This window comes from Martes martes (assembly GCF_963455335.1).
Source record: "Martes martes genome assembly, chromosome: 12".
Classification (NCBI taxonomy): Eukaryota; Metazoa; Chordata; class Mammalia; order Carnivora; family Mustelidae; genus Martes; species Martes martes.
Window position 1 is genome coordinate 65,573,307 of NC_137900.1, and position 25,867 is coordinate 65,599,173.

The 25,867-nt window shown below is 45.2% G+C and overlaps 1 protein-coding gene across 2 annotated transcripts; it reads left to right on the plus strand.

The window, feature by feature from the left end:
• Positions 1-688: 688 nt before the first annotated feature.
• On the plus strand, positions 689-25,269 carry MSANTD3 (Myb/SANT DNA binding domain containing 3). Of its 2 annotated transcripts, XM_080819185.1 has the most exons (4): positions 689-849; positions 12,786-12,902; positions 15,009-15,459; positions 24,090-25,269. In XM_080819185.1, exons 3-4 carry the CDS (start codon positions 15,042-15,044, stop codon positions 24,497-24,499), a joined length of 828 nt encoding a protein of 275 aa, XP_080675311.1. In that variant the 5' UTR covers positions 689-849; positions 12,786-12,902; positions 15,009-15,041; the 3' UTR covers positions 24,500-25,269. The 2 variants fall into 2 exon arrangements, with proteins under 2 accessions (XP_080675311.1, XP_080675312.1); XM_080819186.1 differs by lacking the exon at positions 12,786-12,902.
• The last annotated feature ends 598 nt before the right edge of the window (positions 25,270-25,867 follow it).

Here is a 25,867-nt window from a genome sequence, read left to right on the forward strand (position 1 = left end):
ATACAGGGCACAAGAAACACGGGGCCACCATCCTTGTGGGAGGTGCAATAAAAGGTGACTTGTCCTAGAGTTCGGTCTGTTGTGCGTTCATTGATCCGTGCATGCATTTCCACTTACTCAGCACAAAGTGTCTGAGCCAGGTCTTGGGCTCCAGAGGGCACAGTCCCTGCTCTAGGAGCGCGCAGCCTAGGGGGAGACACATCCCGTAAATTTAAAAAAAAACAACAACAACAAAACAAAACTCCGTGAAAAACCCAGCACACGAGGGTTGGCTGTTCCAAGTAGCGGGGAATCCCCAAAGAATAGGGGGCCCTTTTCAGACGGAGGACTTGGACCGAGCTAACTCGTGTCCATGGCCGCCAAATCCCTTGTGGCAAATGCATTCTTTTGTTGTTCCCGGAGATGAAACAGTTTCTCGGGCCCTCCAGGAGCTCCTCTGCAGAGGTGGGAAGAGGGAACTCAATCAGCACCCGGCTGTGAGCACCGAGGAAGAGTCGGGTAGGCGGGGGCCATCCCGCGCCCCGCCCCGCGCCTCGGGGGAGCCCGGCGGCCGCAGCTCGGGGAGGTGGGGACTGCGCGGGGCCGCGCTCCCGCCCTGCTCCGCGCCGACGGACCCGCAGCCGGCGGTCGGCCCACGAGGGGGCGGCGGCTCCCGGGCTTTGTGGCCGCGGTGCGCGCGGCGGGGCCTGGCCGGCCGGGGGCGCGCCGCCGCCGCCGCCCGGCGCTCCGGAGCCCGCGGCCCTCCCGGCCCTCCCGGCCGCCCCGCCTGCGAGAGGAACCGAGGCCGTCCGCGCTCGCGCCTCGCCGGCCCCTCCCCCGGTCGCCGCGGCCGCCGCGCCGCCGCTGCAGGTAGGAGGCTCCCGGGGCCGCAGCGGGGCGGGGGTGGGGGCGCGGGCCCGGTGTGCGGGGGCCGCGGGCCGGCATGGCGGGCTTCCGGGCCGAGTCGCCGCGACCCCTGCCCCGCAGGCCGGGAGGCCGCCTTTGCGCGCCGCGGTGGGACTCGGTGAGTGGGGCCGGCCTGCGGCGTACAAAGCCCCAGGGCGCGGACCTCGGGGAGATTAGGCGGCGCACCCGGGGCTGGGGGGACTCTGTCTCCTTGCCCCCGGGCCGGGGGGAGCCGCTGGGGAGGAGTCCAGGCGACCGCAGTGCCCGGTCTTCCCAGCCACGGGTCCCCGCTGTTTGCCAGGCACTGTGCTCGGCGCTCTTCCATACTTGTCTCCTTTACGACCCCCAGTACCCCGTCCGGGGGTGTCACGGGAGGGGTCCCTCAGTCAGAGCCCGAGGGCCGAGCACCACATCGGTGCCCGCCTGACCTTGGGAAAGCTTCTTTACTCCGAGCCTGGGGCTGCTGTTACTGTAAATGGGGGTACGGTGGAGGGGATGTTTCGGGGAAGTGCATTCTGTAGTACTCCCCCCGGTACTATTGTGAGAGATAATGTACATAAATGATCGTAGCTAAATTTTGAGCACTTTCTCTGTACCAGGCCCCAGGTACTACACAGTTGGCATGAGTTATCTAAATCATCACACCGGCGCTATGAGGTAGCTACTGTAAATTGCCCGAATAATCTTTATTTATGAGTAGGAAACAGTGAAGGATTTATTTAGCTTCCCTGCTCCGATTCAGGAGATTGGTTGTTTCTTAGATGTGGTAACATTTAAGATTACAAATGTTTTCTGCAGTACAGGAGAGGGGTTAGAGGACGCAGGGATCTATTTGTCACACATTTAAAATGAGGTAGAAAAATATCATGGCCAGGGGTGTGGATTTCAGCATGTCAGATGGGAGGTTGTGTTACCAAGGAAATTGTTGAATATGAATTCAAAACCATAGTTCCTGAGTTATGATTGAGGACTGTTAGGGGAGTTTGGGATGACGGAGGGAAAAGGGGAGGACTGTGGAGGGGGAGAGAGGGAAGAATTCTGAAGCTCTGGAAGACGTTGAGGAAGACCAGGGTTCATCACTCCAGAAGCGTTCTGGACCAGAATTCCCTCCTGCCCTTAGAGACCAGGCATCCTGCCTGGGGGAGGGGGAAGGGATGCTGGGATGAGATCACAGGTTGTCTTTTCTTACTCCCAGGCTACCCCAAAAATATTCAGATGGGTTGGGAACCAGACTCTTCCCAAAATGTCATTGTCCCTTCTTGTGATTCCTGAAATTCTTTTCATGTGTTTGAGGAGATTGGGATACTCATGGACCCTAAAGGTTGATAAGACACTTAAGATACAAAGGCCTGCCTGATGTAATGAAGGAGTATATTTTGAACACAGTTCATTTGATTAGAGGAGCTGTGGGCATTAGGAAATTATTTTTGGGTTCAGTTTGGATTGGGGAGAATGGAAGGCTTCGGACCCTGAAGAAGGCAGAGAGAGGCAGGAGGGCTTAGGGACTGTACCCCTAGGAAAGGGACTGGAAAGGGGAGCTGAGGACTTCACAACACCATCAGCAGAATACCAATGCAGCCTGCTTGGTTCTCACCCACAAGAAGGCACTCTTCCCTCTCCCCGTTTGTGGCCATTTCTTACTTGTTGTGGAAGGTAGGTCTGGGCTGGATTCAGGCTGACTTTTCTCCTGAGTAAGTAGGAAAGGCTTCTGGAGAAGGGTTCTTTTAAAACCAGGTCTTGATGGAGCAGGTTATTTGGGTGCCTAGTGATGGTGAAGGTAGGGAGCAGTGTACACAGTGGAAAGTGCAGCTGCTTTGGAAAGAGAGACAGTTTGGGGTTCAAATCCTGGCTCTGCCATTTATCAGCCATGTAATTTTTTATGAGGATAAAAACAATGTCTTTCAAATGCCTGCCTGGTAGGGAGCTCAGCCAACACTAGTACCTTCTTCTCTGTCCATGGTGACATTCATTCAACAAATGTCTGCCCAGCACCAGTTGTCTGCTGAGTCATATGCTTCTTGCTGGGGGATACAGAGATGAGTCAGAAATTATGTATTCCCTTATGAATTTCCCAGTCCGGTGAGGGAGATGGACACAAAGAACCCATTACAAAAAATATGGGAAGTGCTCCAGTATAGTCAGATACAACTGGTGGTGAGCTCACAGAGGACTAACTAATTCATTCTGGATAGAAAACTCGGGGCCAGATTACCTCTAACAAGAAGGGTATGAGATTTTATGATAGAGATTTTTTTTTTTTAAGATTTATGTATTTGACAGAGAGAGACACAGTGAGAGAGGGAACACAAGCAGTGGGAGTGGGAGAGGGAGAAGCAGTCTTCCCACTGAGCAGGGAGCCCAATGTGGGGCTCGATCCCATGACCCTGGGATCATGGCCTGAGCTGAAGGCAGATGCTTAACGACTGAGCCACCCAGGTTCCCCTATGATAGAGACTTTGAGTGCTACACCACCTCCTAACTTCTTCTTCTTCTTCTTTTTTTTTTTTTTAACCTTTGCCTTGATTTGCCCTGATATCTTTCTCTTTTAAAAAAAAAAAAAAGTCCAGCTGCAGTGTGTGCCTACTTTATAAGCTACCTGAAACTCATTTTAGAAGGAAGCTATTGTAAATAAATGTAACACCCCCAGGCATCAGTTGAAGAACCATCACAAAAAGGTCACAAGAGTTGGACCTAGAGGGATGAAAATGAGTCCTTGGCGGGGTGCATATGACTTTTGATCTTAGGGTTGTGGGTTTGAGGCCCATGTTGGGTATAGACCTTATATAAAAATAAAATTGTAAAAAAAAAAAAAAGAAAGAAAAGAAACACAGAAAATGAGCCCTTGGTGGACCTTGGAGTAAAAGATTCCAGCCAGAGGAAACCCCATGTACAGAGTCATGAAAACAGAGCAGGTTCAAGGGCATAAAGGTGAGTTTGTTCTGTTGGGTTGAAAAATACATGGAAAGAGGGGGCTGGCATGGGGTGGCAGGGCACAGATCTGGAAAGGCCTCAGATGCTGTGTGCGGAGTTTGGACTTGATTACTGAGGAATGCGGGAGGTGGAAGAGGTTTATCTGCTGGACTGGGGCATGATCGCTGTGTTTTAGGAGGAGCCCTCTGGTAGTTGTGTGGAAGAGGGGCTGGAAGTTGAGAGGTCATTTTGGGAGACCAGGGCCTGACCTCAGAAATATGAGGCAATAAGGAGGAGAGAGGAGGTAATAAATACTGAGGTAAAACATATAGGTGGTCTTAATGATTGGTTACCCGTGATGGAAGAGCATGCTACATTTTCTGCTTTGGGCCACATTAAGGTGGCTGAAATCATCAGAAATCAGGAGTTTTGAGAGTTGGGGAACAGTTTGTTTGCTTTTGGCCATGAAGAATTGGAGATTTCAGGACGCCTGGGTGGCTCAGTCTGTTAAGCAGCCAACTCTTGGTTCCGGCTCAGATTATGATCTCAAAGTTGTGGGATTGAGCCCTAGGTTACGCTCCGCACTCAGCAAGGAATCTGCTTGAGATTCTCCCCCTCTGTGTCCGCCTCCCCCAACTCTGTCTCAAACGAATAAATAAATCTAAAAAAAAAAAAAAAAAAGAATTGGCGATTTCTGAGGTGCCCACATGGACAGCTAGACAGAGGTGGGTGGTGGACAAGTGGGGATATATGTAGTGCTGAGGAGAGTGAATGGGGCTGGGGAGAGGGGATCTCCCTGACACCCTTACATTCTTACACCGAAAATCTACTATGTGGTAAAAATACAAATAAAACGTAGTTCCAAGTCTCAGAAATTCACCCTCAACAGTGGCAGGCCTTGAGAACATGGATAGATCGTGGTACAGAGTAATTCTGAGTGCTGCAGAAGGAGTAAGTACTTGGGACCCTTGGGCCAGAGTCGGAGTGAGCACCCCCGGTTGTTCTGAAGCCGCGGGAGGGGAGGAGAGAGTACTGCTAAGCGAGGAGTGTTGCTGGAGTTGAAAAGCGCTTTCTGTAGAGGATACTTTAAAAATGATTCCAAGGAAATAGCAGGGAGCTTGGGGTTGAGATTGGGGGATGGTTTAGGATGGAGCCGTAGCAGGAGGGAAGGGTGGGGTGGGGATTTTTAAGAACCTTCATCTGGTCTAGAGAGGAAAATGTGAGGGAGGAAGGACAGGAGGTGGGAGCTCTTGCCTTCAACATGAGGCTGGTTCTACTCACAGTCACACTCAGACACAGATGGTAAAAATAAACACTTCCAAGTTACAAGGCCGCCTGGGGTGGGCGGTAAAGGGGAAGAGGAGGGAGAGCATTAGAGGAAGCAAGTTTATCATAAGGTTTAAGACTGCAGAGCCCTCTGAAGGATGGTGGAGAGGGCACAGGTGAGTGGCCATCCTGGGTGGTCAGGATTGAACTTTCCAGAGTAGGTATATGGGAAGGTGGGCAAAGGCACAGGAATGTCCAATTACTCCTACCTTTGCATAAAATGAAATCATGAAGTCATCATTGTGATAGCGCAGCTGTTAAAAATTTGGCATACAGGGGTGCCTGGGTGGCTCAGTTGGTTAAGCCTCCAATTCTTGGTTTCACCTCAGGGCACAGTCTCAAGGTCTTGGGATCGAGCCCTGCATTGGGCTCTGCGCTTAGCGCAACCTGCTTCAGAGTCTCTCTCCCTTTCCCTCCTGCTCACTCTCTCTCTCATTTATCTCTACCAAATAAATAAAATCTTTAAAAAACTTATGGCAGATAATACAATAGCATTTACAAGAAGAAGCCAGAAGTAATTTCTGTTATAAATCCTCTGTCAAAGGAGAAGTTTTAGATAGTAGAAAAACTGGATATAATTAGTAAAAAATGCAAATGGCAAGCAGGTTAGTTTCAACATATATTCCACAAAGATATGTCAAGTGCCTTCTCTGTACCAGGCCCTCTTCAATTTGCTGGGGCTACAGTAATGACGAGATCCGAATGCTTTCAACATTCCACTTGGAACTACTCAGCCTCTAGATTAAAGCTGTATGTGGGCCTTCCGCGCTCTAACGTGCTGAGATCACGTCATTCTGTGGCAGTGTTCTATCCCACTGGCCAGTAGTGCCACCAGCTTCATAAATAATGAGAAGATACCATCTGTGCGTATTTGGCAGAGAAATGTGGAAATTAGGTCACAGGAAAACCATCATAGCTGCAGAGGTATCATGGACGGCTGGCACTGGGTGGGACTTTAGAGAACACCCACTTTAGCTTTATAATTTAGAGATGAGAACCGACAGGGAGGAAAGGGGACTGCCTAATGTCGCACATTTAATGTCAGAGTTGAGAGCAGTGCCCTTCGAGTTCCTAGATGGGATAGTGGGGAAGGCTTGAGGGTACCTCTCAAAAGGGCCTCCTGACCGTGAGAAGCTTCCGAAGAGGAGATGTTGAAAGCAAATGAGGAAGCTTTGCTTTTAAGTCCTCCTCTGTTACTGGAAACCCAGGAAGCCCCCACTTTGGCTCTGAGCCCCAGTTTCCTCATCTGTAAGAAGATTGGACTTTTGAGGTTTTGGGTTTTTTTTTTTTTTTTTTTTTTTAAGATTTTACTTAGAGTAAGTGAGCATGAGCAGAGGAAGGGGGAGGAACAGAGAGAGAAGCCGACTCCTTGCTAAGCACGGAGCCCGATGCAGGACTGGATCCCAGGACCCTGGGATCATGACCTGAGCAGAAGGCAGACGCTTAACTGACTGAACCACCCAGAAGTCCCTGGACTTTTCATTTTAACATGTTAGGATCAATGTCCCTTTGAGAAAAGGTGGTTTTGGGGTTGCTGAGTCAGGGGACAGTCAACAGGCCAGGATAAGAAATGGCCTTCACCTCTTGAGAGCAAAATGGTCACCCATAACGTCTTGCCACATTTCCTTCAGCTCATTTGCACACCACTATGCGTTCTTTCTCTCAGTCTTTCCCAAGTCACGGTCTCTTTGCTCCAGTGCTAATTCTAATCCAGTCTATTCTAATAGGAATTAAGGTTCTTAATCTAGATCCCCCCAATCCTAGGGGGATCCTGCCCTAGTGTCCCTGGGCACATCTCTGTCACAGTGCTTATCACCTGCCTTGTCACTAGCCTGCCCTATAAGATGCTATACGGCGTTAGGTCTTCATTGGACTCTGGCCTCCTCGATGCCAGTGAACACCACGCTCTCTGATGTTTGCGAAGAGTGGGTGCTCCTGGATCCTCTGCTTCCTCTTGATGCCCCATCCTAGTGTGGACACATGCATGTCCTGGTAATTCCTTGGTTTGAAATAGTCTCTGGTGTGCACCTTCTCCTGTCCGTTAACATTGTCACAACTCAGCATTGAGGCTCTTCTCAATTATTTATCTGAACGATCTCCTTCAACTCTGTGTTCATATCCTGTACATTCTTAAAGGTCTATCTCGAATGTCCTCTTGTTCAAGAAGAATGCAAATTAAGCTCTTCCCTCCTCTGATGGCCCAAGGTGCTTTGTCCTCTTTTGCGGTGTCTGTTTCAGCGTGCTTCTTTTGTAGTTAGCAGTTTCTGCAGGCCAGCTTGCTTTCCAGGCAGCAGGGTTCGGCTTGTTTTTGTGTCTCCCACGTAGTCTAGGACAGTAGAGAGCCTTTGGCAGGAGTCCATGACACATTTGTTGAATTGTGTGTCTATGCAATAAGAGAGCCTGTAAGTATCTGAGCGTATCTTATATATAGACCACTAGTGTATTTTGGAAGTTTTTTTTTTTTAATTAAAGATTTTTATTAAATTATTTGAGAGAGTGAGGGGGAGAGGGAGAACACAAGCAGAGGGAAAGGGAGAGGGACAAGCTGACTCCACACTGAGCACAGAGCCCGACTGGGGCCAGTCCCAGGACGCCAAGATCATTACCTGAGCTGAAGTCAAGAGTCAGACGCTTAACTGACTGAGCCCCCAGGCGCCCCTGGAGGCAGTTTAATATGGGGGAAGGGGTAGGAAGAACTAAAAGTTATTGAAGCTTTAGTCTGTGCTTCTCCTTTACTCCCATTGCAGAGTAGTTGTGCGGATGGAGTGAGGCAGAGTAGAAGATTGTAGCCTTATTTTACAGATGAAGCACTGGAGGTTAATTGACTTAGCCAAAGTCACACAGCTCAGATGAGTGCTGAAGTCAGGATTTGAGCTCAGGTTTTCTGCATTTCTTGGTTTATTTCACTTCACTTCGTGAGCAGGAATTCATTAAGGTTTGGGGTGCCTGGGTTGCTCAGTCGTGAAGCGTCTGTCTTCCACTCAGGTCATGATCCTGGGGTCCTGGGATCCAGCCCCGCATTGGGCTACCTGCTTGGCGGGAAGTCTGCTTCTCCCTCTCCTACTCCCCCTGCTTGTGTTGTCTCTCTCTGTCAAATAAATAAAGTATTTAAAAAATAAAAGGAATTCATTAAGGCTTAAAAGATCCTGACACCTGTCCCAGGTCTCAGCACTACCCATCTTCAGTCTTGGTACCTGTTCTGAGTACTGACTTCAAAGAACCCCCTTTTCCATGAAAGGCAATGAAAGTAAAATCTGGCCAAGTTGCTCTAGTCTTTGCTCAAATTTTAGGACTTAGATTGACCCTTGGTGGACTTAAAATTTCATTAGATGGTGTATTAGTCAGCTTGGACTGCTGTAATAAAATACCACAGACTAGGTGGCTTAAACATCAGAAGTGCATTCCTCATACCTCTGGAGGGTGGGAAGTCCAAGATCAAGCTGCCGGCGAGGTAAGTTTCATCCTGAGTGAAGCTGCTTCTCTAGTCTTGTAGGCTGCTGCCGGCCCTCTGTGCGCTCACGTGACCTCTTTGTGAACCCTTGGGAAGACAGGGAGAGGGGAGAAAGGGGGCAGGAAGGAAGGAGGGAGAGACGAAGGGAAAGGGAATGTTCTCTGAGGTCTCTTATAAGTACACTAAATCCGCTTGAATTGGGAATCATCACCTTATTTAACCTTAAGTACTTCCTTAAAGGCCCAGTCTTTAAGTACAGTCATCCCGGGGATTAGGACTTGAACATGTGAATTTTGGGGGTGTACATACATTCAGTCCATAACAGATGGGTTTTTGTTTTAGAGTCATATCAAATGTACTTATTACAGTCTTCTTGTGGTTTAGTCAGTGTTTGTGTTTGGGAAATTGTGCTGTTTCTACTGTTCTTTTTTTTTTTTTTTAAGATTTTATTTATTTCACAGAGAGAGAGATCACAAGTAGGCAGAGAATCAGGCAGAGAGAGGGGGAAGCAGGCAGAGAGAGGGGGGAAGCAGGCTCCCCGCTGAGCAGAGAGCCAGACGTGGGGCTCGATCCCAGGACCCTGAGATCATGACCTGAGCCGAAGGCAGAGGCTTAAACCACTGAGCCACCCAGGTGCCCCACTACTGTTCTTTTTTGGTATTGGATTCCTGCTCTTATTTAGTCCTGGCTATGAGTATTTGGCTGGCCCAAGGGGCGTTTTCATTGCATTTGGATTTTGCTTTTTTTTTCCGACCATTTTTACTTTAATGCAGCTTTTGATGTACAGACTGTTATCATGTATGATACTCATTCTGTGCCTGATAGGCAGTTTGATGCCTATATCAATGTGTATTCATTCGTTAGATGTTTAATGAAGGCCCACTATTGTGCGGGTCACTGGGCTGCTGGTTGGGCTACACCCAACCAAGCACTGTTGTCCAGCACAACAGTGGACAGAAAAGATGATCTGTATTGAGAAGAGTTGAAGGGTGAGGAAGGCTCGTCTTTCTCTAACGAAAGCTGAGGCACCAAGAAAGGCTTGTTGTCATCAGTAACCAGTTATGGACATTGCTGAGTAGTTTTAAGCGAGAATGTGCTTTCCAGCCTCGACGTTTCTATTAACAAGCTCTGCCTGGATAGATCTCTTACTTTGAGAAGTGTTTGTTTAAAGATTTCTTTTTTTTTTTTTTGACAGAGAGAGAGAGAGAGAGATCACAACTAGGCAGAGAGGGAGGCAGAGAGAGAGAGGGGCAAGCAGGCTCCCCTCTGAGCAGAGAGCCCGATGCGGGACTTGATCCCAGGACCCCGAGATCATGACCTGAGCTAAAGGCAGAGGCCTAACCCACTGAGCCACCCAGGCACCCCACAGAAGTGTTTGTTTACTTAGGACTGTCCGGTGCTCGAGCAGAATGGCAGTGTTCCCCATTTTGAAGCTCCCTTATCATCTCAACAGTTACTTTTCTTTCTTTTATTTTTGAAGATTTTATTTATTTATTTGACAGAGATCACAAGTAGGCAGAGAGGCAGGCAGAGAGAGAGGGGGAAGCAGGCTCCCCGCTGAGCCCGATGTGGGGCTCAATCCCAGGACCCTGAGATCATGACCTGAGCCAAAGGCAGAGGCTTAACCCACTGAGCCACCCAGGCGCCCCTCAACAGTTACTTTTCAAACATAATGTTCTTATCGGATCAACAGCAGAAATTATTTCAGAGCTCTGGAGAGACTGACGGTGGTTCACCTCGGGGCAGGGTGGCTGTGGGCCCTAGGTTTGAGATGTGGAGGCCAAGGTGATGGGGTGAGTTGAGGGGAAGAGCCAAGAGCCGCCAAAAGGAGATGGACCGAAGCAGGAACAGCTCCTCCCAAGGCCCTCTATCCTAGGAACTTTCCCTGCTGACAGTTAGATTGCTGATTGACATGTAATTTGAGCAGGGATGCAAGCGCCACCAGGTCTGAAAGAGAACTAAGTGGGTTGGAGAGCAGTGAGGGCACTGGATCTGGGTTTGAATCTTGTTCCTGCCACTTAACATTTTGTGTGGCCACAGGCAGGCTACTGAGACTCACTTTTCTGATCTGGGAAATGGAATAGGTTAGTGGGAATGAACTGCTTACTTCATGAGGCTGCTGGGAATCCGTAGGGGAACTTTAGGGTACGCTGTGTCATACCAGAATTCCTTTACAGCCCTGCAGAATGCAACCACATGGCCCAGCGAGGCCTGCTGTTCTACAAAATTAAGCAAAGTAAATTGGTGACTCTGGATTTACTTAGCTAGTGATTAAATAACAGTTTAGTTAATAGCCTATTAATGGTCCCCAGGTGTTGGTAATTCTGAGTATTTGCTTTTGAGAGCAGTAGTATAATTTCTTCCGGTACTTTAATAAAGTTTGTTTTTTTTTTAACTTTAAAAAAATTTTTTTAAAAGATTTTATTCATTTGACAGAGATGCAGCAAGAGAGGGAATACAAGCAGGAAGAGTGGGAGAGGGAGAGGCAGGCTTCCCGCCAAGCAGGGAGCCCGATGCGGGGTCCATCCCAGGACCCTGAGATCATGACCTGAGTGGAAGGCAGATGCTTAACCACAGGGCCACCCATGTATCCTATTTTTGCTTTTTTTTTTTTAATAGAAAATACTGTGGTGTAACAAATGAGGCCTCAGGCTATTTTAGGGAGGATTAAATGATATAGTGCACATTAAGCACTTAGTATAGTGTCTGATCCACAGTAAGGACTCAATAAGGTTTATCTGCTATTGTTACCGCAATTATTAGAGACTCAACTGGTCACAAGGTCAATATACTCCCCACGAAGTCACCACCACCTGGTGGCAGCTGGTGGTACTGCATACATTATAAGGTAGAATCATTTCATTGCTTGAAATTAATTCCATGTAATTTCAGCTCCACCAAGTATCACAGGGACTTTGTTCAGAGTGTGACTTATTTGCCTGAGAGCAGGAATTCATATTTCATTAAACAGTGAAGTGACATTTTTCACCTCCACAGTTGGCATAGAATAAAAAAAAAATGTTATCGTCACCAGTAAACGAAGTAGGGAAACAGAAGTGCTCATGTGCTATTAGTTAGGAACGTGAATTGGTACACTGTTTCTGGAGGACAGATCGTGATGTAACAGAAGTCTTAAGTGTTTTCATCTTGTGTGGCAACGATTCCTTTTCTAGGAATTTATCTTGAAGAAGTAGTTAGAAAAAAATTCGTTTAGAAAGAAAAAAGTATATAAATAAATAAATACATAAGATAGTATTTACCCATAATAGAGAAACAGGGAGCAATTCCTTTTTCATTTGTGAATCAGATTTTTCAATCTTCAAAGCAATGATTCTTAAAAAGAGTGAGAGTATAAGGGAAGGTAGGCATATTGACATCTCCTGGTGCAGAGGAGCTGGGATGGGGGGATTGGAATTTGCTCTAGGATCTGTGTAATTTAAGAACATTCAGTTGGACATAGATATCTTGGTAGTTAAGAGATAGTACAGAAGAGCTATATTGTAGCAGGTATATGTTAATTAATTTCTGTTTAGGGAATGTTGATTTATAGGGAATAGGGATAATAATGAAGGCCAAAAATGTTGGGCCTTTGGGGAGGAAGGGGCCTGGAATTAGTTATTTTAGACCAACATGATTGAAATACAGACCTAGGACGATAGGGGTACAGAGAGATATCCCCAAAGATAATTGTCCCCTTGTTTAGCTTTGTCCAGGACCTGAGGGTCAACAAGCCTTAACACGTATCTAAATCTCTTAATCTCTGATACTGATATTCCTACAGTGAATGTGGGGCAGGGTACCTGGTATGTGGAGACACTACTCCCATGAGTACTTCAGTCTAAACTTAACTTTGGGATAAGGTGGTACACAGTGAGACACTCTGATTGGGTTCTGTTGCCTTCATGGAAAGCCCATGCTCCTTGGCCTCAATCTCAAGGCTCTCTGATACGGCCTGGTCCTCTCCAGCCTCAGGTCTAACAGATTTCATCTCTTCATAACCATAGTAACCCCTCCCCGGGCATAGGGTGTGAGTAGTTGGCTTGTAATAGTAAAATTTTAAATTAGTATACTGTTTACTTAAAAGTCACCACCTTTTCTCCTAACTTTTTATTGTGGAACTTTTCAAACGTACACAAAGATGGAGAGATTATTTTAATGAGTGTTTGTGAACCTGTCACCCTTGTTGATGTTCACATGTTTCATTCCTTTCAAGTTGGTTCCTAATTCTTTTGATATGAGCTGATCAGTTTTAAATGGACCACATCATCAGAATCTTGATGCTCGCCTGTTATTCCAAAAAATCAGAGGCTTGGAAGATATATGGACTGAGGTATGTTGGCCCTTTCCACAAAGGGAAACATGCAACCCTCATTTTATTGTGGTATTCAGTGTTGCTTAGCAGCATTCTTGCCATAATGTATTTGAGAGATTAATTGTGTAGGAAACTTCCTGTGATTAAGAGATGTGGGAAGCGTGGGGTCACAAAAGGCACATAGGTTCAGAAGAGTAAGACATTTACTAAGCACCTTTTGTGTGAAAGATGCTCACTCAGTACTGGGGAGGATGGTAAGATGACCTAGGGAAGTCACGGTTGTTGAGTAGTTTGGAGACACCCAAGGTAAGAGCCCAAGAGATAGTTGTGAAATGATACTAAGAATATTAGACTATTTGAACTGCTAGCAGCCGATTGTAAAACACGGTTACCAGAGAGTGAGGATAGCGGTGGGGGAAATGGGAAGATAATAGACAAGGGTACTATAGAGAATCATACTGTAGTGAATACTGGAAATACGCTGAGAGAGTAGGTTCCAGGTGCTCTTAGCACACATCCAAAGATGGTAGCTGTGTTGGGGTGCCTGGCTGCTCATCGGTAGAGCGTGCAATTTTCGATCTTGGGGTTGTAAGTTCAAGCCCCTTGTTAGGTGTAGAGATTACTTAAAAAATAATACTAGAGATTACTTAAAAAAGAAAAAGAAAAAAGGTAACTGTGAGGAGATATGTTTATTAGCTTGAGTATAGTAATAATGTCATTATGTATATGGCTATCAAGTTAAGTTTATGTATATTAAATAAATTTTTTTTCTTTTTTTAAAGATTTATCTATCTATTTTAGAGAGAGGGTAGGGAGAGGGAGAGAGAATTCCAAGCAGACTCCCCACTGAGCAGGGAGTCTGACACAGGGCTTGATCTCATGATCCTGAGATCACGACGCAAGCAGAAATCAAGAGTTGGGCGCTTGGCCAACTGAGCCACCCAGGCGCCCTTACATATTTATTTATTTATTTATTTATTTTTTAAAGATTTATTTTTTTATTTATTTGACAGACAGAGATCACAAGTAGGCAGAGAGGCAGGCAGAGAGAGAGGAGGAAGCAGGCTCCACGCTGAGCAGAGAGCCCGATGCGGGGCTCGATCCCAGGACCCTGAGATCACGACCCGAGCTGGAGGCAGAGGCTTCAACCCACTGAGCCACCCAGGCGCCCCTACATATTTATTTTTAAACTAAATATGTAAAAAGATATGTAGACTTACTCTTAAAAATTAATGGAGAAATGTAGTATTTCAAAAATTATAAATATTATACAATTGATAACTGTCATTATATGTGAACAAAGACTTCAAAGGAATATCCATAGTAAAAATAAATATTTGGTGTGTTAAAAAAAAATACCAGATTATTAGGACAGTCTAGATTCTTGACTTCCCAAGGCGCCATCTTTGTGATCTTGGGAAGTCCACTTACTGGCCCTTAGGTCCCTCAATTGAAAAGAGGACTATTTGGCCCTTTTACCTCTGAAATTATATGAATTATTTACATAGGGCTATACACTTAAAAGTGGCCCTCGGGCCTTAGGGATCACAGACTCCAAGCCCTCATTTTAAAGATGAAGAAACAAATTCCTCTAGGAGCGTGGCCCTGTCTAAGGTCAGGGTGATGGAAGTGTCAGGTCTTTTGGGGTGATCTCTTGATGATTCTGAAATCTCAGTTTGTGTTATCCATCCCATTTGGTTATGCTGTGGCCTTTCTTGTCTTCACCTGTGACAAAACTTCAAGAAACCTGTTTAGTTGAAAAGCAGCCTAACATTGTGAATGTGGGGAATGGTCAGTTTCCTGACACTGAGCAGAAATAAATGAACAAATTAAGAGTTCCACGTAGATGTTCAACAACTTTTCTTTTTTGCGGTTACATGCAAGATATCCACAGAGTGGCCAAGCCCTACAATTAAGGACCTACGTGAAACATCTTCTTTGAAGTAAAACCCTACTTCTAGTGACCATCTAAACGTTTTTCTTGAGACCGTCCTAATTCCACATTCACGGGAGATAAAGTCCTGTGTTTCAGGCCAGGGAGTCAAGTCGGGATTAAGCTAAGGGGATAGGCGGCCGTTTTCCTTGCGGGAGTTCGTAACGATTGTTTCAAACTTCCTTTTACAGGATAGCTGACAGCCAGGAGAAATAGGGTGGAAAATGCAAAACAACGAAATCATAAAACCTGCCAAATACTTCTCGGAGTTGGAAAAGAGCATCCTGCTTGCTTTGGTAGAAAAGTACAAGTATGTGCTGGAATGCAAGAAAAGCGACGCGCGAACTATTGCGCTCAAGCAGCGCACCTGGCAGGCGCTCGCCCACGAGTACAACTCTCAGCCCAGCGTGTCGCTGCGGGATTTCAAGCAGCTGAAGAAGTGCTGGGAGAACATCAAGGCTCGGACCAAAAAGATTATGGCCCATGAGAGGAGAGAGAAGGTGAAACGGAGCGTCAGCCCTCTCCTGAGCACCCACGTCCTGGGGAAGGAGAAGATCGCCAGCATGCTGCCCGAGCAGCTGTACTTCCTGCAGAGCCCCCCGGAGGAGGAGCCTGAATACCACCCCGACGGCGCGGCCCAAGGTATGGGTTCCCCGGGCCAGCGCGCGTTCTCGCCGGGCACCTGCAGCACGGCTTCGCTTTACAGTCTCTGCTTTCCGAGGGTGTTTATGAAAGAAGCTCTCAGGTCAAACCTGATTGCTCCCAGTTCACCATCCTCCCAGTTCACCGCCATTCTGTAGAACAGGCAAGTCCTAGAAGAACAGAACAGCGAAAGGACTTGTTGATACCCGTGTTCCCAAGGGCTCTCTTGTCTTTATCATGAAGAATAGGGAAAGATAAGGGGCTGTATTAATATAGTTACTAACAAAGTTCCTTGGTTGCTTATCTCAACCCCTGTCATCTCTATCAAAGAGGATTTCTTTGGGAATTTATATTCATTGATGAATCTTTTTTTTTTTTTTTTAAGATTTTGTGTATTTATTTGACAGAGAGAGGGAGATAGAAAGAGAAAGCGAGTGAGCACAATCAGGAGGAGAGGCAGAGAGAGGGGAAGCAGACTCCGTGCTGAGCAGGGAGCCCAAAGCAGGGCTGGATCCTGCAACCCTGAGATCATGACCTGACAAGATTCAGATGCTTAACCGACTGAGCCACCCAGGTGCCCCGTCACTCAAACTTATTTTTTACAAAAGTGTTTTTTTAGGACCTGTTATGCGCAGAGTACTGCACTAAGTTACTCAGAGGCCGCATTAAAATAGTGAACTATTTCTAACTTGAGAATTAAGTACTAAGACAAATATAGCAAACATCTGTTAGCATTCATCCAGATTAAAAACCAGCATTCTGACCCATTATGATATTGTGATCCACAGTTTTGGTTTGTGGCACTCCAACAAACTTGAGAAATTCTGGGAAATATTCATTTTAGTTTTAATATACTTTCATTGAAAAAAATATGCAGAATTTTTAGGGAAGGAAAAGACTGTCATGGAAGCAAGGATGCTATGTGTCATATGATTGTCATAGCTCGGAGAGGTTGGAAGAAAGGGGCTGTTGAAAGGTCTCTAGGCAAGGGGAGGCTGGGAATGCACATAGATAAATTACCAGTAATTCTTGTCTTCTTTAAGATAGGAATGGCCAGTTTATATAATGATTCATTGCAGTTTGCAGAAGACACACCTTAAAGCAGAGGAATATTCCTGGGGAGGCCCGAGGGTTGCTCCAAGGACCCAGCAAGCCCTTGCCTAGGAAAACTATGGACTTTGGCTTGCAAGATGAGAAATTAGTGTCCCCAGGCTAGATTGAGCTCTGTGGAAGTGGTTAATTATAAGTCACAAGAAACTATCTAAAACCAAGAATGTTAACCATATAGAGTGAAAAAGATGATAATAATAACCACATGAACCAAATACATGTTTTCAGTTAGCACATTTTTTTTTCCACGATAGGCAGATCATCCAGGGACATGACATTATAATAAAAATTTGTTTGCTGATCATTTGACCAAGATTAAGTGCAGGGAGCCAGTTGGATGACCATAGTGCCATGAACCTCATGTATTGTTTTCCAGTGGAGAAGCCCTTTGTGAGTTTTGATTCTTCAGTTCCCAAGCCAGGGTACCTCCTGGTAGACAGTATTGATAAGGACACTGGTGACTCTCTTGCTTACCCTTCCTCGTTAACTTCTGTTGTGGATGGGACCCTCTGCTAATTGACACTGTCCATCTCCCAGCCCCAGAGCCATTCATACTCTGCAGACAGTGAAGGGAGTAATGCTGAGGGAGGGAGGCAGGTGAATCAGCAGGGCTATTTTTCAAATTATTTAGTTCCCTGGGAGATGTTGCCAGGAAAGATGCTGGGATAGACAGCTTTCAGTTAACATTTCAAATCTTTGCTCTGTATTAGTATATATCGATTTCATAGGGTTATTCTAAAGGGGACAGTCTTATTTCCCCATTTTTGAATTCTAGAGTAGGATCGAGTGAGTTCATTCCAAAAACTTTTTTCTTTCTTTTCAGAGGAAATGATGTAATTCATTTACTCATAAACACAACTTATAAATTTCTAGCAAGAATAAATAAGGATTCTCAGTGTCCTTCTGCAGTGAGATTTCTAAAGACTCATACTTGCAAAAGAGATTGATTTTATTTTTATTTTAAGATTTTATTTATTTATTTGAGAGAGAGAGCGAGTGAGCAGGAGATGAGAAAGGTCAGCGGGAGAAGCAGACTTCCTGCTGAGCAGGGAGCCCAATTTGGGACTGGATCCCGGGACTCCAGGATCATGACCTGACCCGAAGGCAGTCATTTAACCAATTGAGCCACCCAGGTGCCCCAAGAGATTGATTTTAAATTGAGTATTTGTATCTATATGACATGGGAAACTTCTCTTTTTGCTGGTGACGGTCAAAGTACAGCCTGTGCTGACTCTTCCTGTTTCTAGGTCACATCTGGAGGGGGGTGGAGTACCATGGTGCTTTGTTAGTTAGGAAGTGTATCCAAAGAAATCTCTTAACACTAGTAGTTAAGGTGCTGGAACTCTCTTATACATTAAAACAGCCTGAGTTTATCTCATTTTGTATTTCAACTTACTTTCGAGAAAGAGGAAGAAAGCTGTAATTGTCAGTTATCCCTTCTGGGTCTTGGTGGGGAGAAAGCTGAAAATTTTCAGTAGAATATGGCTTTCATTTTCGTGGTGTGGATTTTGTTTGACTCATAGACTGTGTGTGTGTGTGTGTGTGTATGTGTGTGTGTGTGTGTCTGTGTTAGTATCCCTTACCCTGTGCTGTCTAATACAGTAGTCACAAGCCGTGAGAGGCTAGTAAGCACTTGAAAATGTGGGTAGACTGAATTGAGATATGGTCCAAGTATATAGACTGTGTCATGAAGACATAATACCAAGAAGAGAATGGAAAATATCTTACTAATAATTTTTATTTTTTTATTTTTATTTTTTTTCAAAGATTTTATTTATTTACTTGACAGAAAGAGAACACAAGTAGGCAGAGAGGCAGGCAGAGAGAGAGGGGGGGGGAAGCAGGTTCCCCGCTGAGCAGAGAGCTCGATGTGGGGCTCCATCCCAGGACCCTGGGATAATGACCTGAGCCAAAGGCAGACGCTTTTTTTAACCCACTGAGCCACCCAGGCGCCCCTAATAATTTTTATTTTGATTACATGTTGAAATGAGAGTACTTTAAATATATTGGATAAAATATATATTATTAAAATTAGTTTCACCTCCTTTTACTTTTTTAAGGTGGCTATGAGAAAATTTTAAATTAGATAAGTAGCTGGTATTATATTTGTATTGGACAGTACTGTTCTTACACCTTACAGAGTGCCTGTTGCAGAATTAGGTGATTAGAGACTTGTTGAAATTTGTCAAACAGGATGGAGCCTGGCAGTATTCCACTAGAGGCCTCCCTCCAACTATTTCTTGTGTGAGATGGTTTCAGCTGTGTCATCTTGATCACCATTCCCTGGATATTCTTAGCTTTATCCATGACTTTTTTGAGATGTACATCTGTATTTGAACACAGTAGTCTTAAATTTAACACTAAAGAAAGCATTTGCAAAAAACCCAGCATTTTCCCCTTAAATATATTGAAACAATTTGTACCCTATAGATTTATAATATGTGATCATTTGGCTATGACATGTATCTCCCATTATCTTGGGGGAACAGGTTTGCAGAACAAATTAAGGGAGCCAACAAAATGTGCTAGGGGTGAAAAGGAGGGTAAGATGATCAAATGTCAAAATGTCAAATACATTTAAGAAAACTAAGCTTTCCAAAAAAAAAAAAAAAGTAAAGAAAACTGAGCTTTCAAGTAGTACTCAACTATTTTAAGAGAACTTCTATTCAATTTCATATGCTATTATATTATAGCTATTATTTCTCTATTACAAAGCTATAAGCGAATAATGCAACCATGGGTATACAAAGCTATAATTAAATAATGTAAATATTTATTTATAAATTCTATTATTAATCACTTTTTAATCCAATCCTCTTCTTTTGGGGTGGGAACTCCAGTACAGGGACTGAGTTGTATTTCCAGTCATGGCACATTAACATCATTGGTCTGTGAAAAGCCCCTTTTTTGTGTTACTTATGTGGTTTTCTGGTTGTTGTTATTTATCACCATTAACCACGTTCATTCTTTTCTTCTGCCTCCTAATCAGTCCAGTGTGCTTGTGTATTCTCTCACATGTTCTTGAGAGCAGGCGTTGGTGTTTTGAGTGCATATATTTTAAATTTACATAGATTGAATATTATGCTATGGATACCATTTTTCGGTTTTTTGTTTTGCCTTGTTTTTCATTTAGAATTTTTTCAAAAAAGATTTATATATTTGGGGGCAGGGGGAGAGAGAGAGAGAGAAACTCCAACAGACTCCCCACTTGAGTGCAGAGCCCATCATGGGACTTGATCCCACGACCCTGAGATCATGACCTGAACGAAAATCAAGAGTTGGGTACTTAACCAACTGAGCCACCCAGGCACCCCTCATTGAGAATGGCGCTTTTTTTTTTTAAGATTTTATTTTTATTTATTTGGGGGGGTGGCAGAGAGAGCACAAATAGAGGAGAGGCAGAGGAAGAGGGAGAAGCAGACTCTCTGCTGGGAGCCTGATGTGTGGCTCGATCCCAGGACCTGAAGATCATGACCTGACCCAAAGGCAGTCGCTTAACCATCTGAGCACCCAGGCGCCCTCATTTAGAATGTCTGCAAGATCTATCCCCACTGCAATGTGTAAGTCGGATATGTTTCTTTCAGTTGATGCACAGTACTCTGTAGTACACACTCACTGCATCTTGCCCTCTTTCCTTTGTTCTGTGGAGAAGAGCTGGGGGTTGGCCTGTACACAGTCTCCTTTCCATCTGGTTACTGCCATAGTAGGTTATTTCCTGCTGATACTAAACTTACTCAAATTGCCCAAGTGGAAGAGTGCATCCTTGAGTGTTCTCTGCTCCCGAGAAAGCCCTTAGGCCTTCCTATCCATTTTGCACAATATTGAGTTGTTTTCTTTTTTTTTAGGGAATTTGTTTTATTTTTTTTTTAAAGACTTATTTATTTATTTATTTGACAGACAGAGATTACTAGTAGGCAGAGAGAGAGAGAGAGAGGAGGAAGCAGGCTCTCTGCTGAGCAGAGAGCCCCATGCGGGGCTCAATACTAGGACCCTGGGATCACGACCTGAGCCGAAGGCAGAGGCTTTAACCCACTGAGCCACCCAGGTGCCCCTTGAGTTGTTTTCTACTTCGGATGGCTTTGTTTTACCTGAGAAAGAGTTTACATGGTATGTGTTTGCAGCAGGTTGCCATTCCCAGGACAGTCTTTTTCCAATTAAGAGAAGATTCTCCCCATCTGAGCACTAGCTTCCATTCATTGGAGCTAATATTTGTTTGAAAGTTAATTAACTACTCCATCAGGTTCCTCTAGTTTTAAGCCCCAGCTTCTGCCAGAGTTTTCTTAAGAGGCCTGGATTTTTTTTTTCTTTAAAATTTCTTTGTTAGCACACATTTAAACTAAAAAAGGACAGTTTGAAAGTAGAGTCATCTCTCTGCCCCCAGACATGCCCATACTTGTCTTCATCTTAATAGCTCTATAGAACAAATTTGGAGATCAAAATTTGGAATAGGTGCCCATATTCTTAATAATGGAGTGTTTTGTAGTGGATACAACTTGGAGGCAGCATTTTTTTTTTTTTTTTTTTTTTTTTAAATTTATTTATTTGTTAGAGAGAGAGCGCGAGGGAGCACAGACAGACAGAGTGGCAGGCAGAGGCAGAGGGAGAAGCAGGCTCCCCGCCGAGCAAGGAGCCCGATGTGGGACTCGATCCCAGGACGCTGAGATCATGACCTGAGCCGAAGGCAGCCGCTTAACCAACTGAGCCACCCAGGCGTCCCGGAGGCAGCATTTTTGAGATTCATAAGTGATCAGCTGAGCAAGTAAACTAGAGAGAGGCTGGGTGTCGTAGCAGTTGAGCTTGGATGATGGAGTCATGCAAGACCTGGTTTAGAGTCCTGGTTCTTTCAATTAGCAAAATGACTTTGGCTAATGTGTTTGGTTTTCTGTCATGATACCTCCCCCCTCGGAAGGTTGTAAGGATTAAATGAGGTGATGCTGCAAAGCACTAGCCTTGTGCCTGGTTAGCTATACAGAAAATGGTAGCTGCCTTCATCATCGTCATTGTCATCATCATCATCATCATCAGGCCCCTAAAGCCTGTAATAGTTGAAGTTAAAAACGAGCATTTAGAAGTGGGGAGAGATGAGCAGCATCATGAGGGCATGAACTTTAAAGACTCAGAGGAACATACAAAACTATCCTCTGGAATGGAATCACAGACAAAAGAGGCTAGAGGTACCAACAAATTTCTCTGCGTCCAGTGTTCAAAGAAGACACTTTCAGATCTAAGACTAGATGGAAAGCAGATGAGGTCATCCTCTTTACAGTTGTTCACATCTGAGGGACCCTAGTCTCAGGGTGAAGCCTTTCCCATTCCCTTGTCCTGTGCCTTGGCTCTCCGCTCAGGACACTGTCCTGTCTACACAATTGTACTGGGTTGGGAGGAATGTGACCCACTGCAGCGAGTCCGTTCCCACACGTTTCTGACATGGCCAGCAGTGTCCAAGCCCTGTGGTGGGTTCTTCTTAAGGATGAGTAAGAGACAGTTTCTGTCTTCAAAGTATTCAGAGACCCAAAGGGGAGGTGGTTAAACCACCAGTTTTAACAAGTGCTCTGCCAGAGGTAGGCTCAGGAGGCAGCAGGAGCAGGAGGGAAGGACATCCAATTAAGGCCACAGCCCTCGGAGTTGGGAAAGATTCCTAGGGAGATATCTTCACTATCTCTGGGTGACATAGAAGTACTTTTAACCTTCTTTTTCAGAAGCGAGACTTCTACCCTTCCCTTAATCTTAATTAGGGACCAGTTATGGTTGTAACCTAACCCCTTGGAGTGAAATAATCTAAACAGTAGCTATTTTCCTTTTATTAACAGAGTATCACGAGTTAGGTTTCCCCCAGTAGCCGTTAACATTCCCAGCATCCCATCTTCTGGAATAATGGAGTGGACGTAATAATGTAATCAACTCTGTTAATAAATTGATATTATTTTTCTCCAAGGAGATAGTTCTCATTATTGGAAACATAAAGGTTCCCAAGAAAGCCTTGGAGTCACAGCTGGAAAACTCCATGGGTTATTGGAGTTAGTGTCTTCCTTATGAAACTCTTTAATTGATAAAATGTCGTCCCATAAAAATACTAGTGCAAACGTGGCACCAGCAAAAATGACATCCTTTTGTATCCATAAGCTCTTCTCCCTTTGTGTTCAGAGCTTCAGCCAATAAATATTTACTAGGCATCCTCTATGCACCAAGCAAAATAATTGGTGCCCAAGGATTAAAGAAATGAATAAGGCATGGTCATGCAGTAAGTGCTGTAACAGTAGAGTACTCGTGGAGAAAGGAGAGATCTGGGGTTTCAGGGATCTTGAACGAAGTAAGGATTGAGGGGCGGTTGAAAAGGAGAGTCTGGAGTAAGAGTGTAGGTTTGAGCGAGTGCAGGGTCTGGGACTGAGAGCGAAGAGAGAGGAGTAGTTAGCCCAACCTCTGGCTGAAGGAACAGAGACAGAATTGTGAAAAAGAGCTTGGCCTTTATTTTTTTAACTTTTTAAAAAATATTTTATCTGTTAGAGAGATCAGGGGGTAGAGGCAGAGGGAGAAGCAGACTTCCGCTGAGTGGGAAGCCTGACTCAGAACTCCATCCCAGGACCCCAAGACCATGACCTGAGTCATGACTGCTTAACCGACTGAGACACCCAGGAGCTTTTTTTTTTTTTTTTTTTAAAGAGTGCTTGGCCTTAAAGAATGTGAAGTTTGTGGTAGGATTGCAGGGCATCGAGAGTATTTTGAAGAAGAATGCCAGAAAGATAAAGGAAGGCTAGAATGAGATTATAAGTGTTACTTAGGCTGCAATGACCACAGAGCTAAAGATGGGAAGCCCAGGGGGATATTAAAGGTGTGAGGGGTGGGTGCAGCACGAGTCTGAGCCCCGGAAGGAGGCTCGAGAAGGAGCGGTCAGAGAGGAGGTGCAGAAAACTGAGCAGAGAGCCATGGGGCAGAAGCTAATAAATTTCAGCGATTGTCAAGTGCTAGGGAGAGGCTACGTAAGAGGGGCCCTGGAAAGAGAGGAATAGTGTTCGAGGAGGTTACGCTGAGGAATGCAGACTCACCTTTCAGGAACATCTGTAAGATCTGTAAGATCCAGGGTTAAGACCTGTGACCAGGGAACAGAGCAGTGGGACCCCCATGGAGATTGAACATAATACATCTTCACGGCTGGGTGAGAGACTGAGAGAGGGAGGTCAGACTGAGGGAGAATTTAATCTGAAAACCCACTGTTGGCCTCGTGCGTGGTCTTCTGCTGACTCCTTCCGCTGAGAACTTAGATCACTGTGCCAAGGTCTCCAGTTCTTGATCAGCATAGTTTCGGACCACAGTTCTAGACATGACAGGACAAAACCCTGTATCGTGACTTCTGAAGGGAACACTGGTTTTGATTTGCGGGTTTTTCAAAGGTCAGGCATGACAAGGGTGCCCATAGACATGCAGGCCAACCTCTATCCTGTGGCGGGGGACTTTGAAATAGGATCGATTTTCTCTCTGCCTGTAAAATCTTTGAACGTGTGTTTTCTGCTACTGTTTTTCAGAATCATTTGCTGTTTCAAATAGAGAACTGTGCGATGATGAGAAAGAGTTCATACATTTTCCAGTGTGTGAGGGGACCTCCCAACCTGAACCCTCGTGTTCGGCTGTCAGAATCACAGCCAATAAACACTACAGGAGCAAAACCTCTCAGGAAGGTGCTTTAAAAAAGATGCATGAGGAAGAACACCATCAACAAATGTCCATCTTACAGCTGCAGCTGATACAAATGAACGAGGTGCATGTGGCCAAAATCCAGCAGATAGAGCGGGAGTGTGAGATGGCAGAGGAGGAGCACAGGATAAAAATGGAAGTTCTCAATAAAAAGAAGATGTATTGGGAAAGAAAACTACAAACTTTCACCAAGGAGTGGCCTGTCTCCTCCTTTAACCGGCCCTTTCCCAATTCACCCTAAGACTGCGGGGGCGGCTCCCCTGTAAGTGATCCAGAACGTGAGCTCGCGGTCAGGACCTCGTAACAGAGCTACGACTAGGAAACTTAGCGTGGTAGTAGTCCCGTATTTAAGAATACGTTCAGGTAAACGGCCGCACCCCGTGCCCCCCCGCCAATGGCAAAGAAGCTGTTCCAGTCTCCTGAAAATGATCACTACGAGTGCTAGAAGTCTGAATGTAATGTCTCTTAATTAGAATTCATAACGAGAACCATGTGTGAGTGTTGTTGTTGTATTTTTTTAATCAGATTGCAAGTGTGACTATAAAGAAGTGTGGCTGATTTTTTTTTTTTTTAAAGTAGCAGAACTTTTCTATCCAAATGAACATGCTGCTGTTGAAAGCAGCTGAAAGACCCCGGAGGCCACACGTTGTGGGGCTGTTGCTTAGAACTGGCTGGAGGTCTTTAGGGAACCTCCCTGGGAACCACACACAGCACCTCTTCTTTTGTCTTTTGGTTTTGTTTTTTTTTTGTTTTTTGTTTCATTTTGTTTTCACTGTCATTCTTTGAGTGGCTTCTCTGATTTTAAACCATCCAGCATTTGGAAGGATGTTTTCAAATGTGGCTCATAAACCCCTTTGAAGGCCTTCATCCAAAGAGGGCTTGCAAATAGTGGCTCCAACAGTTGGTGGCTTTGTTGTAACTAAGGCTGTAACTGCTCTGAGGGAGACACGTGCATTTAGATTTCTATGATCTGTCCTGTCTGTTTTATTAAAAGAGAAGACTTGCAATTTTATAGTCACACTGTGTATGTTTTTCAAAGGTGCTGCCTCCCCCAAAAACTGTGCTCGTCTTTGCTTTTCCTCTGTAGCATCCTCCCAACTTTGTACTACTGAGTTAATGGGTGCCCTGTTTTTAATCTCCAGCCACCTAGGGGAAGGCCCTTCCCTCACCGTGCTCATGGTGCTAGCCAAGAGTAATGCTGTGTAGTTTGCACTGCTCAGTTAGCATTGGGCTTCTTAACCCATTTCCAACATACTTGGAAATATAGATTGGCAAGTGGATATTTTGGTTGAGTTGGGATAGAGCTTCTCCTGTAGCCTAGTGTTAAAAATGGTTCTGGGACATTGGGCATGGCAGTCACTGGAACAAGCAAAGTGACACCACTTGCCAAGGCAGGTCAGCAGTTTCTGAGCATGAAATGTCAAGGCCATGTGGTGGGGAAAGAAAATTGTGTGTGGCAGAGGCTCTGTAGGGAGTGTCGGGCTAGGAGTCAGGGCCTGAATTCCGATCATGGCTCTGCCTCAATGTGCTATGTGACCTGGGGTAACTTCTTTTCATCCGTGGCTCTGGTCTTTCCTGTCCATACGACAAGGAAGTTGGTCTAGATCAT

Bases quoted from the DNA above. Each gene is read 5' to 3' on its own strand.
- MSANTD3 (XM_080819185.1), top strand. From the start codon at position 15,042: ATGCAAAACAACGAAATCATAAAACCTGCCAAATACTTCTCGGAGTTG. The intron at 15,460-24,089 runs GTATGGGTTCCC...ACTGTTTTTCAG, and splicing joins CCCCGACGGCGCGGCCCAAG to AATCATTTGCTGTTTCAAAT.